General features: G+C 37.5%; 1 protein-coding gene across 1 annotated transcript in view; it reads right to left on the bottom strand.

The window, feature by feature from the left end:
• Nucleotides 1-17,499, bottom strand: part of KIT (KIT proto-oncogene, receptor tyrosine kinase) — a 30,711-nt gene extending 13,212 nt beyond the window's left edge. Inside the window, exons 1-4 of the mRNA XM_053458454.1 lie at nucleotides 17,386-17,499; nucleotides 3,629-3,901; nucleotides 2,823-3,104; nucleotides 617-753 (exon numbers count right to left, since the gene is read on the bottom strand). Of these exons, the coding sequence (XP_053314429.1) occupies nucleotides 617-753; nucleotides 2,823-3,104; nucleotides 3,629-3,901; nucleotides 17,386-17,440 (747 nt within the window). The 5' untranslated portion in view covers nucleotides 17,441-17,499. The remainder of the gene's footprint in view (nucleotides 1-616; nucleotides 754-2,822; nucleotides 3,105-3,628; nucleotides 3,902-17,385) is intronic.
• Between the last annotated feature and the right edge of the window lie 372 nt (nucleotides 17,500-17,871).

Here is a 17,871-nt window from a genome sequence, read left to right as displayed (position 1 = left end):
TATCTATACATAAATATAATAAAAATGCAGACGGGTTTACGACCTGTTTATACTTCTGAACGAAAGCAAACGTTCACGTTTAATGCTCATTCTAGTATTTTCCTTTACAGAAGTCAATGGATTCTTCAATCAGTAGCCTTTTAATTCCATTATACTTTATAGCGGAAAGGTTTGAAGTCTACTATGACAACACAGGAGTCCAGTTGACTTTTGAGATAATTTTTCTAAACACTTAAATTCTGTTGATTAAGCCTCGGAAAGGTTTACGAAGCACAGAAAATGACTGCCTTGCAGCCCCGAGGCGCATGTTACGAAATTTACAATTTTCTATTAGAAGCGAGCGGAGGATTGAAAACACCAACCAGCTGTTACCGTATTACGCTACGTCCCTCAAATACACGGTCTTTTGAGATCACAAAAGCTTTTATGTGTCCAAAACAGCAAATTATGATATAAACTGCATCACCATGTTTTAATAATTGATCACTGTTCGCAAGCCATTATTCAAAGAGGAGGTTTCATTCGTAACATAGACAGACGGATAGAATTTGAGAGAAATACGGCTTTGAAAAGGAAAATTCAGATTTTGGGAAAGTATAAAGTGCACATTGCTTACCATATTCCGTTGGTCAAGCCAACTAGCTTCCACAGTACTGAAAACATCCTTCACAACACAAGTGACCTCAAAGGCTTCTCCAATCTTGACGAGTTGCCTGGATTTTGTCAGGTATACCGTGGGTAAGGTTTTGTGAGCTGCAATGACGAGTAATTGGGTGATTATTGTAATTATTTATGGATTTATAAAGCGCCATCATGTTCCGCAGCGCTGTACCAAAGGGGTGAAGACATAAAACTGTATTAAGTAAAACATATGACTGTTTAAAAACAAGAGCGCTGTCCAAATAGAGGCCCATGAGTTAGACACGACCCCCAAAGCTTATTGCCCTGTAGCCTTTTTGTTCAACAGCCATTCATGACTTATACTATACTGAAAAATGGATAATTTGACTTATTTTTGCCATAACTTTATGTTTGAGTCAGTTAACCTTTTTTGTAAAGGTAAGTTAAATGACAAAAGAGAGGCTTACTATTCAAAACTTTGCCCGGCTTGTAACCCCTATTCTACTAAATTACGTAACTAATGAAGAAGCCAGTGTGATGTATGCCATTCTCTAATAACACTCTGGACAACGCTGATTTGAGGCATTATCTAAAGTTCTAATCATTAACAGAGCGTTCAGTTACGTACAAATCCCTGTAAATGTACAAACACTTTGCAATTCACATTTCACTATGTATACAAAACATACCTCGGCATTATAATATATACCAAACAACCGCTATTAAACTTCACCTTTCAGTTTTAAGTGTTCATTATTTAAACCACAGTAAATACTCCACATTTGTTCTACCTGTAGCTCAGACATAACAGGGCAAAAACATGACTATATATATATATATATATATATATATATATATATATATAGTTAGATAACTAAAATAGTGTATTAAAAGATGTAAATGTCACTTGGGCGAGATTCAGATCTTGTCTCATTGGTTAAACATTAACACGAAGGTTACTTATTCTAGTACGCAACGTTAATTTGGTGGTGTGTTTTGGAAATAAAACAAAAACTGTAATTTTTATCTGATGCAAATATACTATACTCAACATCAACCGAATCGGTTTACTTATAACCAACACCTGGCGAGAGAACGCATTTCTGTATTCTTCTTGGCTGAATGTGACATGAGATCATCATCATCAAGTGTGTTCACAAAACAAAAAGCGTCAAACCAGTTTTGTGATCCTGATGATGAAAAAAAAAAAGCTATACATTGTCTAATACTTCCAGTCTAGGTTTTAGGTATGTCTCCCAATCACGCCAAAGGATTGGGAAAAACATAAATTATATTTCTAAATAAGCGTAACTATAAAACACACCAACATATTACATACGGTAATTGCCATAAAGCTCATTTTGGTGTGTGTGGGGGGTGTTGGACACTTTGCAAATTGATTAGGTTGAATTATGAATGTAGACCTATTGTTTGCTTATTAAAACCCTTGTTTTGACAAGAGTAGTTAGATCCCTCAGCTATCTTGCTCCCATTTGCAGTTATATCTTCAGAGAGATAAAGCTGTCTCCATCTATCTAATACAAGTGGGGGAGAATGTGCCGGTCTCATGGGAGGTATTCGGCATCATTAGCACTCAGGGTCACGCTGTAAATGGATAAGTCTGTACTACTCCTGTAGCTGAAAATCATGACTTCATTTAGTGAAGTGAAAGAATAGTCATTTAGCCGGTGGCTTTGGAGAAAAAAAACAAGCCCATTGTGGTTACGAGCATGTCAAATATCGCACACATAACAAGTATGAACACACCCTATTGGTACCTAAAGACTTCAATTCTCTGATGTCTGTATTATGAAGAAGTCTAAGAATGCAAGGTTGTAATGTCTGGTTTCTTGTTAGTTTTGTTTTTTAAATTAAGAATAAAAAACAGGTCAAAAAAACTGCTAGAAATGCTAATGAATTAATTATTTTCCAAATTAAACCTTAAATGCAAGCTATTTTCTGAATAACACTCTCCAAGTAATTCAAAATCAGTAACATGATTTCACAGTAGATAGGAACCATTTGGTCCATCAAGTCCGCCATGTTTGGTCCCTTATCCTTGTAGGCTTATGCCTATCCCATGCACATTTAAATTCCATCACTGTATTAACATCTACACACTCTGTTGGGAGTCTGTTTCACTTCTCTACTACCCTCAGTGAAGTAGAACTTACATTTAAGATTTAAACAAATTAAATTACCTGGTTTTACATGCAGTATAAATCTGGGAGATGTCCTCACAAAGCCGTTTTGCGTGGCAGTGCATACGTAGCAGCCTTTGAAATGCATCTGTACATTTTTAATGGTGATTCCGATCTCAGCGTCTGCAGTATAGGTGAAATCTTTTGGTAGTGGAGAATTATCACAGGTTTTTATTCCAAAATCCACAGCATCCGGATCAGCAAGAGGACAAATCCCTCCAGTATCGCTCCCTTCAGGTGCATCAAAATAATTAGGGGTTTCAGAAAATGGGTTGGTTGGGTCTGTAAAACAAATGAATGACGATTAAGTGCATTAGCCTGGATTAAAATTCTTCGGTAAAGTATAATTTTCCTTTGAACGAGCACACCCAGGTATGCTTACTTCTAACCACCCCATCTGCTTACCTACCTATCAACATTTACATATTTACTGGCATGTGTAGGATGTGCATAAAAGAGACAGAACATATATATATATATATATATATAGATATGCTTTTGCAATATATGTAGCTACTGTATATGTATTCCCATGTGTCAGCAGCAGAGTAAGGGTACATTACTGTCTAAGATAATCCCTCTGTTTGTAGATTCTACAGGCGTATTTACAAAGACGCAATATATTCCACTTCTGTTAACTCGGAGTAGCACAGCACCTCGTAACTCATCCATTAATAGAACCCCATCACTACTAAAAGACAGATCCAAGCTTCATTTCTCATTAACATAATTGAAATGTACTACAGGACACAAATGAGAAGAAAGGCCAATTTATAATATGATTTCTGACCCCCAGCATTGCTTACCTTTCACAAACAAATAGAAGGAGACGCTCTCCTGGGTCACCGTATTGGTGCATGTGTATCTTCCGGTGTGTCTGGACTCAGCTTTCCGGTTATAATATACACGATCAGTGTTACTCCCATTAAACGACTGGGTAACCAAAGATTTTGGTTTCCTTCCAAGCCTATGGTAGGTCCAGCTCACCATGCTGGAATCTTTGCATATGAAGTGAAAGGGCTGACCGGCGGCAATCGTTCTGACGTCCTGGAAATCAACGATTGAGGGAGATGCATCCCCTAAAAATAAATAAATAATATTGTTAGTAAAGGGACACTTGAAAATAATCATTGAAGTATTTATTTTTGCTACTCTATAGGCTACAAAAGCAATTTAAAGAAGCGCCAAATGAAAACACTTCAAAACAGTAATATCTAACATCACAGTCTACCATACTATAAAACCGATGGTAGATGGTAGAACCAAAACTTAATGCCACAGCAAATAACTAGTAGATTCCATGCCTTCCATAAAGTGCCATGTTTTCTCAGGCCTACGGATGGTGAAATAATAAGCCTGAATAATACATATAAAGTTTACAGGTGACCTTTCTTACCAATGAAGGAACATTTGGTTTACTTTGGGAAGAGTACCTTATATACATAGAGCCAAAATATATAGTCCAAGGACCATGCAAGAAACGTAACGATGAAAATACAAGCTGAGCTACATACAAACAGAAGCACGTAATAAAATGTATTTATTTAATATCTGTGACCTTGTTTAAAGCTCATATTCTCATCACGCGCTTTATTTAGTCTGGTTCCCATGTTTTGTTCAGGAGATTTGTCCGTTATCTAAAGCTATAAAATCTACATGGAAGAGGAATTGGTGTTTTAACCCCCCTAGTTCCAGGTTGCACTCCTCAATTACTGACAGACAGGCCAAGCCAGAAACTGAACTTGATCCAAGTCGCCCAGAAGGAGGAGGAAGTTCTATTTCTCTTCCTCTTGGAATAAACGCTCATATCAATGTATGTGTATTTCCATTTTCTGATCTTTTTTTTCTGATTTACTGTGTATATATGCCGGCCCGGCAGTAGAACGTTGAAAAAGTTCTACAGTGTAGATGAAGAAAAGTTAAACACAGCAACATACAATGGCATTCCTTCACATTTAGAACACTCACTTCAAACCAGAATAAAGGCTTGCAGAAGAGCTAGATAAGTAGCTTGGTAAATACATCTTCAAATTAGAAAATATGTTTTCACAGATAGCAGGTCACAATCTATTTACGTAAGGTCCTGCTGACTCCAAATTTGAAACAAGAGATAATCACCCTTTTGTGCTGAAATGTCAAATAAAAAAGGTTTTTGTAATGATGAAAGGATTCAAAGGTCAACAGTTAATGCCTCCGGCCAAAAGACATTTACGACCAGTAGATGGTCAGCTACCTTTACCTGTTCTAACAAAGTTAGATCTACTTTTGAGATCTACATCTGCATCGTGTATGTTGTCTACAAACCTGGATTAAAATATGAAAAACGCCACAAAATATGCTTAAATTAAGTTTGTTTGAAGTAACTCTTCAAAATGTTATAAAACTGTGGGAAAATGTTAAAATACAGAGATTCTGATACAAAATTGTAGGAATTTTTATCACTACAGTACCTAAAGAAATGCTCCTGCTGATTGGATCATTCTGCTGGTTGCTATGGTAATAAGATTACTTTTCTAACTCTAGAATGACTCTCATCCCCTGACTAGCTAAAAAATGTATCGCAGTCTTGTATGTATCGATTGAATACTTATTTTATGATGGCATCAGAAGAGAGGAAATACTTGGTAATAATAATATTATATATTTATATCAGCATAAATCCTTGGTGTGCTCTTTTATACTTTTTATACTCTTCTTACTTTTATATACATTGAATTTGTTTTGAAGATGCCCCCAGCTCTGGGCTGTTTAGACCATTCAACGTTTCCACAACGCTTAAACAATGGGTTTTAAAAAACCTGGAAAGACCTGAAAAACCCTGCCTCCCGTCACTGGTTTGGCATGTTGCCCACTCCATAAACTGCCTTAACAATAGAAGAAGCATAAACGGGCAGTCACCAAAAAGCAGGAGGACTGCTGCTAAAATTACAACAGGGGAAACGATTTGCCTTTTAAAATTAGTTATTATATTCAGTTCCGGGATTTAATGATGAATTCAAGCGTCTGGATCGCTCATTTCTAACTGTAAAAGCAAATAACCAGTATTCCAAGTTAAACATACAAACGGTCTAATTTTAGATTAACCTTTTCAGGGCCTGTGGGGTGAACAATGTATTTACACACTTGGTTGGCACCGTAAAGACTGAAAACTCTGCCTTTAGTTCAGGGCTAAGCAACCCGTGTCACTCCGTAGTATATCTTCATGCAGGTTAGGCGTGGTGGCCTGCAGAAGATTCGAGGTGTGAGTCAAGTAGTCATATTCTATTGTTACAAGGAATCCGCATCCCTCCATCACTGGAACCCCCAACTAGATATTGGTGGACCCCAAAACTTTATTCTTTATTAGACTTTTTTAGCGCTTACAGGTTACAGAGTAGGGATTTATTAATGGTGGCAGTCAAATGGATCCAATAGCCTTTATGAAATTGATGACTTGTTAGAAAGTACACATATTCTGAATTGAATCAAATAGTAGCATTAAATGGGATATCCCAGTGAGGAAAGTTGCAGTTTGGAAGCTGGATCACTAAATCAGAGGAGAATATCAAGTTCCAGACTGCGTGACCACAGTCCATTCATCCTGAGCCTGAAATAAAAACTCAAAGTTCTCAAGTATCTTCATGGGAATTTTGAGGCCACTGAAAAACATTTCTCAAAAATATCTGTATGAACTATAGTAAAAACAGAATTTTATGTAGAACGTGCTCACGCATTCAAGTATATATCTAAGGACAGTCCACAAGGGCCAGAGTAACAGAGGTTGCCTTCATAGAGGAATGGACCTACCACCCACCATATCTGTACCGTTTATCCTATATAATGTGAGCTTCAATAATAACGTCGTTACATTTGATAGCTTTACATATTTAAGTTATTTCACACTATATAGCTGAAGCATTAGCTATACTGCAGAAAAAAGTGATTGCTCAACACATGATGTCAAGTGGAGACAGAAGCATGAAATAAGATTTAATCCGACTGGCTGCAAACAGAGATTAAGAATAACATTTAAATTGCAAACTGTAGAACAAGCAATTCTTACCGTGCTAATAAAACACAATCTAATAGGTAAACTAAACAGCAACAACAGAATGCGGTATGAAAAATCTACATATACGGACGGATAAAGAAAATCTAATCCATGCCCAGTGGTATTAGATAAAAGTTGAAAAGTAATACACTGTAAAATTTCTAATAAATGAAAAACTCACATTCCCAACAGGTGTTTTAAGCCGCTAATAAATCGTTAAAGCCCTTGTATAGTTCACTGCTCGGGATTTATTGTTACGAAACTTTATCTGTAGTGACGAGCCCCTCGATTTCACGTCCAAAACGAGTGGTCTCAAATAAAACAAAATGACCACACATGTGGGGAAACACTTTATCTCCGCTTTTCTGAATGCTTATGGGCAAAATCCATCACAACATCTAAATAGCAGCACATTATACAACATATGGATGTAAATGTTAACTCTTTGAACAAAAAATATGCGTTTAAATTATATTACTTGTCCTCAGTTGTTGATGTTTAAAGAAAATGTTGTTTTTACTTTAAGAGTCCCCCGGTCTTACATTGTACAGCGCTACGGAATATGATAGCACTATATAAAACACTAAATAATAATAATCTGATTGTTCTCATTTTCAGCCAAAATAAAACATTTCCGCACTTTTTATTGATTACTCCATGTTTATTTACTAAAATCTACGTAATTACAAAAGATAGATTACATTTACTAAACATATGGTAAAACAAGCTGCATTTAGGCAGCACTGTTTCGGTATTTATTTTGCGCACTCGTCACGCCTAATTCTGTCTGTGTTGAGACACACCACAATATCACGACAGATTAATTCAGCTGTTTGCAAGAGATTAACCATTTATGGCACTCTCGGAGCTGATAAATCGTCCGCTACTTTAAAAAAATATTATTTTTTTATGTCTATTTAAAATATTGTCAATAATGGTAGCGGCCACCGTATGTAAAACTATAATGCAATCAGTCCTTTGTACCCTGTGGCTATACTTTGAATATGTCAGGATCTCACAGAAAATGTATATAAATACTATTATAGAAATCAGGTACATGCAGTGTTTCTCTGGAGCTTTTAGATAGGAAAGAACATCTCATATAGGTTTTTATCACTCAATTTTCCTAAATAAAGTGTTGTGTTGTATACGTTTTCCCGGGTATCTGAAATTCCTTAGCAGCGTTGGCCTACATGGAAGCAGAGCCCTAAAATCCCAGAACGCATATCCATATCATGGGCTTGTCAGAAGGACACCTTCGGTATTGATTAACTGACAAGCAACTAAGTAGCTCTCTCCCACTTTAAGAATTATCAAGAGGGAAACATCGTCCATAAAGACAACACACACTATGATGTGAAACAATCTATCCTGTGATATAATCAGGCGTGCAGGAATTATGTTTCGAAATGCGTGTTGCTTGTTTTGTAGTAATTTTAGTGGGTCTCTTTAGAGTAGCACAGGTGGCTCAATCTTGGCTAATCTTCTCGCGTGAGAAGAAACACCTGCACCGATCTGAAATGTGCGATTTGGTTTAGTAGGATATTTCGTTACGCGGGTCGGTAACCTTTGGCACTCTTGCTTCTGTGTACAGTTTCCAAGGATCGCAACCCTTAGCAGTTATAATACTGGAACTGAAGCAACCAATCAGTGGCCGGAAGGCACTCCCATCCGAACCAATGGGAGAACTGTCCACATGTCTACTTCAATAGCTCCTATCTGCAGAGTCTGCCAAGCCAACAATGGAGTACATAACATAAGCCAATGGGACACAGGTCAATGCATATGGCGGGATCCTGTGGAATCTCCCATGCGTTTATAAAGGGAGGACACCACTCAGCTATCATATGCATTAAAGGACATATCATGGCTGGAGTGCCCCTTTAAGTAGTAAGAGAAGTTACTCTTTAACAAGAACCTATGTCTGAGTAGATATTGGTGACACATCTGTACACAATCATGTGAAAAGCACACATTATTAAGTACATAGTGTGTTGCTTTGAGTTTGCTATGTTTATTTGCTTAAGAACACTACGTTAAAAATACAGCTTACACACAGGAGGCATTTCTTTCTTTAGACATGTCCCCGTTTGCCGTAAAAATTATAATGTTTGGAGCCATTATCTTCCTGTGGATATAACTGAATAGAACTGGGATAATTCTGTAATAGTCTGCTGGCTCTCAGAATGTGCCTTAAATATATAAAAATCAGTGTGCTTTATGCCACAGACCACACAATCCCATTGTGCTTTAAAACCCAATTAAGGACTATTGTGAAGCGTGAAACAATGTGTGTATACAACCATTTCCAAGGCATACTTGTTGAAATGTTGTATTTACGATGTAGTTAACATTGCTAAATTGCTTTATACAATAATAGCAGCAATTTCTGTGTTCCGTGGATTTATGTAAACAGTCCTTATGTTATTATAAGTTGAAAATGGAATCTTTCAAACTCAATGAGCAGATATGCAAAATTCTAGCAGAATTTCTTCGTACCCTACTGATTTATATAAAGGGTTTTTAAGATGATGTATGCTCTGCATTGAAATGAGACGTTCCATTTTAGCCTTACTGTTTTTCTTGCTTCTATATTGACGAGCCAGACTGAAGGAATGATAAATGCTTCCGTCATCAGATAAAATCAGGAACACTTTTACATTAGTTTATATACAGCTGTCCATTATAAACTTTCACGCAGAATTCCAATCAAGGTATACAACTCATTGACATTATTGTAACGCACTTTGAATAAGGACTTGCGTTGTGATGCGAGTGTTTCTTAACAAAGGACACAGGAGATGTGCTCTTAAGGTACATCGAGTCACTGTCTGGATCGAACAATTGAAAGAAAGCTTAGTAATAGGTATTCACTTGACCAATGTCACATGTTTTTGTAATGCTTCCGCTGTACAGACTGTCACACACCTGCAAACCAGGTGACATTATTTGACATTCTTTTCTTGAAAAAGCCTAGTAGGTGGATTCTGTTCTGTAACGTTCTTAAACCCAGCCTGTTTTCTTATGTCCATCATACGCCTCATCTATATTTATTGTTTCCTAGAGATTCATAGCCTTCGTAACCTTTTATTGTAATAAAAGAGGTTTAGTTTTCAGCAAAATATATAAATGGAGAACACCACAAAAGCTTATATTAACAAAACAATCAACCACAGGTATTAAGGTATTGTTTACGCATGTGTGCATTTATATAAACCAACCCACAAACCAACCGAAACAGTAGTGTTAATCAGAAATACAGTACTGTGTATAATCCTCTTGATTCAAAATCAGATACAATTAATCCATAGTACACAAATATAACGTAAAAAGCTAAAGAGGAAGCAACATGTGTACACAAATTCCTAACACAAATGGCCACTAATTTCATAGGACGGTAACATAATAATAATAATAGTAACAATAACAATAATACATGATAACAGAAGTAACAGAAACTAAGTATTTGTACATGAAAAATGGGGTCTCTGTTAAATGACAATATCTGGTGCCAGTAGTAGGCACAATGTTTTTTTAATGGTAACCATAAAACACAGGTATACAAAGCCGCTGGTTCCACGCATGTGGAGGGATTGGATTTTTTTATTTGTAGTTTTTGTGAGTATTTTGCCTATAAAACAAGTCTCGCTCATAAGAGATCAAAATGACGCTGCAAAGTCAACTAGCAGCCCTGCTACACAAAGAAAATGCAATCCAAGGTATTACCACTCATGGCATACGTGATACAGCTTGCCAACCACAAATATAATCACGATTATGTCAGGAATCATGATATACGGGACATTATTACTGTGACTCAGTGTCCAGCAAGTTATCACGGGTCTATTGTAGGTCCCCCTAAGTGACTTCTTGAGTCTTATTTGGACTCCGATTCAAGTCCATGCATTAAACTTGAAGGTATCTCAATGGTTGGACGTGTCTGAACTGTTCGTGGATTTGCTAGGAATCCTGATTAGCAGCTAAAATCCAATTTGCTACGATAAGCAGACACAATTGGATTTGGATTTAACAGGAAACATCAGCGAGCAGAACTCAATCTTCAGAAAACGGCACAAGCCCACGTTCATATGCCATTACCACTGTTTCATCTCTTAGCTGCCCTATTAATTGTGGGGCCATAACCAGAAACAACTATAATTAGGCTATTTTTTAAATGAAAGACTAACAATTGATTTGCTACTTTTTGGTTTCCTAAAATGATTTAAATAAATACAACATAATACAAAAGCTACTTAGGATTAAACAAACTGAAAGACATTTCCCTGGTAATGTGTGCAAGGAATACGCTGCTAGTGATGGGAGGAAGGTTCTTCCAGGATGTTATGAATGCTTCGTTTCCTGATGTCTACTCTATAAGACGAGGTTGGAGGAAATGAGTCAAATTCCTGGATCGTGCCATGTGGCCAAACGGAAAAATGCAAGGTGTAAAAACCATAAAGGGAATAAGACAAAAATCGTAAATGTTTATTGTAATCACAACACAACGCCTGCCTTAGATTAGCATATATATAAAAGCCAGGGCCTTTGTGTGAAGCCTAATAAAAACTTTCGGAACCATTAACAAGTGATCTGTCTAAGAGACTTCCTTGGGGTTCTCGTCTTACAAACACAGGTTGATATTACATTGTGACACAGACCTGTTAAAATAATCATGATGACACTTGTCATACAAAAGCTGGACCAGAGACCATGGGACGCCAACAGGAAGATCTGCTAGTATTGAGATCTACTTCATCAAGTTTGGCAAGGATCCTACACGATATGAGTCTATATAAGGCTGGCCGGGCCTCATGAGATCAAGGACCAACAAGAGCTAGTCTGTAGCTGGCTGAGCGTCATGAGATCAAAGACCAACAAGAGCTAGAGGTTATGTCAGAGCTAAATGTCTACCATGATGAGGGGCCTGAAGATCAAATTATAGACACTATCTACTTATACATGTGGTCATAGATATGTAGAAGAAGTAGTACGAACCACTGCTCCGAACATGCTGGTATAATCATGACATAGACTAAGTCTAAACAATAGTTCAGCAATGTCTTGTTTACATATACGGAATTTGATGGCGCTGTATAAAACAATAAATAATAATAATAATATTCAATTATTCTAAATACTGCCCCCTATCTGCGTCTCATGTAACTATTTTAGAGGTTGTCAGGTGCTTGCTCACCAAACCTAGTGAAAAACACGTTATTTTTCCCAAGTGAACTGTAAATCAAATCCCTTGTTTTGCATGCTGTCAAAACACTTCTATAAATATGCTTTTTTCATCTTCATTAGGAATCACTAATCATGCAATCAACTGCTACAAAAATGACAGACATGCTGATTACTGGCTGTGGATGCCCGACCTGTTCATCTAACAATCCCTTTGCAAATGCCACAAATAGAACATACGTGTACGGTACAATTCATATCGGAGCAGCAGGGGTTAAAACAGTGTTTCATTTTCTAAAGGTCAGAGGGGTAAAATATCCTGAAATGGAGCCCACTTTCCAAGCAGGAATGCCAGATAAGCCATTTAAAAAAGGGCAGCTATGACTTCAGAATTCCTACAATGACACAATCAATATTATTAAGTGTATGGAGAATGCATAGTCCTACGCAGCACCTGCCAAAGGCTACCCCACAGTTAGTAGAAGTTAGAGGAGTATAGCTTTATAAAGCAAACCCTGGGAAAGTGAGCCATTTAAACATAAATTAACTTCAATTAAACACAGGTTTAACTTTTTCATCACCAGAGCGGTGTGTTGTATCATATTTCCCACTCATCCAGTTCTCATGCCGATAAATAAACTGCCATAGATAAGACTGTTTAAAGAGAACAGCTGTAAACTGATCAGGGTGGATGTTTACTGCCATGTCATTAATATGGGGGAAGACGAACTAAGCTGTGATTAGGCAGATTCCATATACTTTGGAACCTATTTGCCACAGACACAGTAAGCTTAGAGCAAAAAGCCTTTCAATGTATAGAGTACAATCAGCGGTCCATATAGGACATCTCCAAAAATAATTCTGCTCGGCATCAGTCCTGCATCCCGGCACAGATGAATTAAATAAAGCTTTTTCCTCTGGTTACTGACTTTTACATTGTAACGCAAGACTTACACACATGTATTTTATCATAGCCAGAAACCTTAGACAATGAGCTTCTGTGTTGGGTCATTTACCTCTTATCGCACCAAGCTAGTAAAGGATAATGTGAATTGTAGTCAGCAAAAGTTTCCAAGGTTAAATATTACACGGAAAATACACAACAGCCGTATCTTCACACCCTGTGAGTGTTAATGGAGAAGAGCGTACTGTGGCCACAAGCCATATCAAGAGTTCTGATGACTACAACTCCTAGAATCCTCATTCCCATTTTATTTTGGGGTTCCAATGCATGATTTTCTGCCATAAGTACTTATAGCCCTAGAATCAGCTATGTAAGTACAGTTATGTCATAAAGTTTCTGTTTATTAGCACAATACCATTAAAAAACAGGAACACTTGCATATGATTCACAGGCCATAGACTGAAACACACTCACACGTACTGATTACTCCCAAACAGGAATAATGCGAAGTATATGGGGTATTTTAGGTCTGAACTGTGAGAATTGAAATGCTTGTAAATTCCTCTGCATATTTACTGTGAGAGACTGGGATATATACACTGGTTTATAGCAAGCAATTCCCTCTGACAACTCTGCCAATTGCAGACCTTCCACGTTGGTATTATCGTGAATATTACGTGTTTATTAGTTCAAGCGCCATGCAGAAAACTTTGCAGGTTTTTATCTTTCTTTTTATGGCTGTATTATATCTGGCCCCACGGAGTAAATGCAAAACATTAAATAATGCCTTAAAGAGGAAGTTTCATTAAAACATGCAATATTTCTTAACTTGGAGAACAATATTAATAGTGCCGACAGGTTTTCAGTTTCCAAATGAGTGTCACTTGTCATTAAGCATAAGGGTTAATTCATTAGGTGCTCTGCAATTAACTTAATGTAGGAGGTGGAGGGTTTGCAGAATGCTTACAAATCTACAATTGCTGGTCTGGGTTGATTCTCCGTTGGGTGTAATTTGGATTTGGCTCAGGCTTAGCTTGACAGAAATTACATATTACAGGTAAGGCTGCCCTTAAGTAACTTCAGGAATGTTTCCGTCAGGTGTATTCAGAGATGCCGTTCAGCTGTGTGTGGTGGAGCCATAAAATCCATCTATGATGGTCCAAATTAAGCAAGAAGGACTGAGTTGGCGGTTCATAATGTAATGTGGTATATGCAATATTCCATCACTTCAATTGGCTACAAACTCGTCAAGTTACTGAATAAACCCCAATATGATTTACCTTGAAGTGACAATGGTCTAAGAAGCATGGGACTTCTGGTCAAACAAGTTTACCTTTGCTAAGGGTAAAGAGAATACTGCAAGACACTCATTTTTGGCACTCATTTCTTAAGTTACTTTGAGATGGACATGACTCCAAATGCCCTACACTTGTGTTAATTATTATATCTGCAGTAAAACTGTGTATTTAGCATTTAGATAACTGCTCCATAATTGCTTGACATAACCCCTTATGTGGTTTATGGAAAAGAGGTGACATTCCTATAACATATATGCAGCAGAAAATGTTGATAGACTCCATGGCAAGTTTACAAGGGAGCTTCCTGAGAATATTTGTTGACTCGGTTTGCAAGTGCAGATAAAAGCTGTTTCCCAATCACCTGTGTATTTACTATGCAATGCCTATATAATGGTTGCCACTCAAGCGGGATGGAATTTTTTTTCTTCAAAACTAGATAATCCTAGAGATTGGTGAAGCATAAACCACATACCTCAAAATAATTTGTCATGATTTAGATCCTGGAAAGAGTAAGGTTGGGATATCTGAGTTATTATCTGGGCTTCTTTTCCAAAATTGTATCAAAGACCCTGTCCAAAAGGCTTCCTATCAAACCGGCCTCCCGACATCAACCTTCAAAGATTAGGTAAACCTATTTCAGCACACCGAAGCTACACGGTGAGGATGGACTCCTGAGGTTTTGAGCGTCTATGTGACACCATCATGATCTATGACTATGTGGGCTTCCATAGACTTCTATTTTCTTACGAACTTGTTGCAAAATCAACTTCCACAAAGACAACTCAATCTTCTATCTTCCTATTCATAACTGGTCTTTACTAGTTTCTCTAGAAGTCGCCACGACATACATGCCTCTATATCGTGATTCATACATGACATACGCAGCTACTGGTGACATGAATGCGAGGTCCAACCAATATCCCCTTGGAACTTCTACTCCGACACAAAACAGGCAGCATTTCACTTTGTTAGGTCTTTCTGAAGCCTTCATTTATGGGGGTTCCAAAAAGAGAGCTACACATAGCTCACATCCTGCTTCTATCTTTATCTCGCTATTCTGCCATCACCTCAAAATACATCAGCTAAAAAATGAAATGCTTTAGATCGTAAGCTTCTTTGAGTAAGGTTCCCCTCTTTTTTTTTTGTTTCTGTCCAAATCTTTACATTATGCATTGTTATATCATGTTTACCGATTTATAAAGCACTAGGGAATATAATGGTGCTATAAAATCAAATAATAATTATTATTATAATTAAGATGAAATTCAATATATCCTTAAAAAGCTATTTTCAATATGTTTTCTTAACAGCTCTTGAAATGTTTCTTGACATGTTGCTTTTGTTTTCCTAAATTAAGCAATATCATAAATATTTGATACATTTCAATCTGTTGTTACTTAACCCTTTAAATAAAGCAAAGCAGTATTTGCTTACATACAATATCTCTAATCATTACACTGCTGGGTTAACTGCTTATACACATTTTCCATATTAATTCATATTTTATTATGCATGACAGTACGCGATGCTCCGCAAATCCACGTAGGAAAACCTTTGCATAATTCTCTTACGAAAGGACGGCAGGGGGCGATTCGTTTTGTTGTTCCACTGTATCTTATCTGCTGTCTTGTAACCTTAACAACTCAACTAAGGTACTTATTTTCGAGCAACCGGTACAAAGAAGTGTCTAAGGTTTCACCAGAGTTTTCATTTAGTTCCACGGCAACCTTTCAAAGCCACCAAACAGCCACAAAAAAATCTAACATGCCTTAGTGCATTTTCTGCTGATTAACCCATTCACCTCCACAGTAAAGCTGGCAAGGTTTTTGGGCAGATCCACACTAAATTACCAAATGTGATGCCTATATGACCCATAGCTATTTTTCAACCAGCAAAGCGACAGCACCATTAAAATATATGATCCAACTTAAATTGTGTCTGTAAGTTATTATAGCTTGTTCTTTTTCATTTTATTTGGAAATAATAAAATAAAAATAAATCCAACCTGTTCTTAAACAAAATGTATGTAACACTGACACAAAAAAAGGAGAGGAAAAAAAACCAACCCTTTGTACAACGCTGTGGAATATGATGGCGCTATATAAAACAATAAATAATAACTATAATAATTATAATTAAATTGTTCCCAAAATCTAGTTGATTATAAGAGGCAAGGAAAATGTGTTTAGGCTCCCTGCAGACAGAGCTGATTAAGATTTCTTACTCCTCAATATTAAAATGAATAATTCCTCTGGCACATGCACAATACGAGATCGTTACAATATGCAAATAGAAGGGTAAGCAAGAAATCCATTACCAGGATATGGGAGGTTTGTGGTATTCTCTGTGATTCTGGTAATTCAGAGGGTGCATTTTGCCCCCCAGTATTAAATGCAATTAAGATCAAGATGTGACTGCCATGTTTTATTGGTCACCCACCACTAAGAGCCCTGCAGCATTCTTATTTAATAACAGGGGCATTGTATTCTTACTACAGAGTAGCTGTTTTAGACGATGCAAACAAACACACCTGACTTCACTATAATAACTGTTTTCTTGGAACAACAAAGCAGAATTTAACTATTAGCGATCCATATACTATTGCATAGATTGCGCAGCATTGCCCAGATAATAATACATAACATAATACATTAATCTTATCATAGTCATGATCAGATTAAGTTAGTTTAAAAGTGACACTTGTATGAGTGATATAGAAAAGTCGTAGTTTTATTGAGGACTATGACATTTAACTCAATGTAGTGTTTTGGGGCGTTTATTTACTACAGGGGCGTGCTATCCGATGTCAATACTCAGCTGGCTTGCGGATCTGTTTCGGGTGTTTTCAATCAAACGTGTATATATTATGGAGATCATCAAATTAATAGTCTTCAGTAAAGTTAATAAGTAGGGAAACTCTGGCATCGGGGTCACGTTCCATTATAGAATGTCCGAAAGAATCAATCGCGAAACAAGGAACTCTAAGCAGGTGACACCACCGAAACAACACATCATCATCATCAAACACAGAAGGCGACCTCACCGGAGAACGCACGCAATGCACAAGGCCATTAGTTATGTATAAACATCTCCAAAGACTCCCATCTCGTGAGTTAGATTAGGGATAGAAAAGAAAAAGCTCATGCTGACCTGTGTGTGCCTGATAGGTGAGAAGGAACAGCATGCAGAACAAATCCCAGCCCATATTGGACGCACAGGAGGGTGACTGTCTCGTAGCTCCCGTTAAAGCTGTCTCTCTCTCTCTCTGTCTCGTCTTTTGCTCACAAGTTATCACACTGACCTCGTCAAACTGAGCCTGCAAGGTATAGTTCACGCACTCTTCTCTAAGCCACGCCCTGTCCCATTCTCGCAGCTCCAAGCCACGCCCCGTCGGTCTCTAGCCCTCCTCCCTCTTCTGTAAATCTCCGCCCCTCTCCTGGAGCTGCCGCCTGACCCCTTTACCCATTCATTAGCAGCCCCCGCTGCGCACTCGGTAGTCTGTCCGCCTGCATGTGTAGAGACGCAAGCGTTTTATTTTGGTAGCCCCCAAACGGTAGCCTGTTCCCTCCTTCACTGTCGAGACCATAAATCTGACTATTAGTCTTCTCTAGGGTAAAATTACCTAACACGTGTACT

This window comes from Spea bombifrons, chromosome 1 (genome assembly GCF_027358695.1).
Source record: "Spea bombifrons isolate aSpeBom1 chromosome 1, aSpeBom1.2.pri, whole genome shotgun sequence".
Classification (NCBI taxonomy): Eukaryota; Metazoa; Chordata; class Amphibia; order Anura; family Pelobatidae; genus Spea; species Spea bombifrons.
Note: the sequence above shows the minus strand (reverse complement) of the source record. Positions and strands in the feature narration are given on the sequence as shown.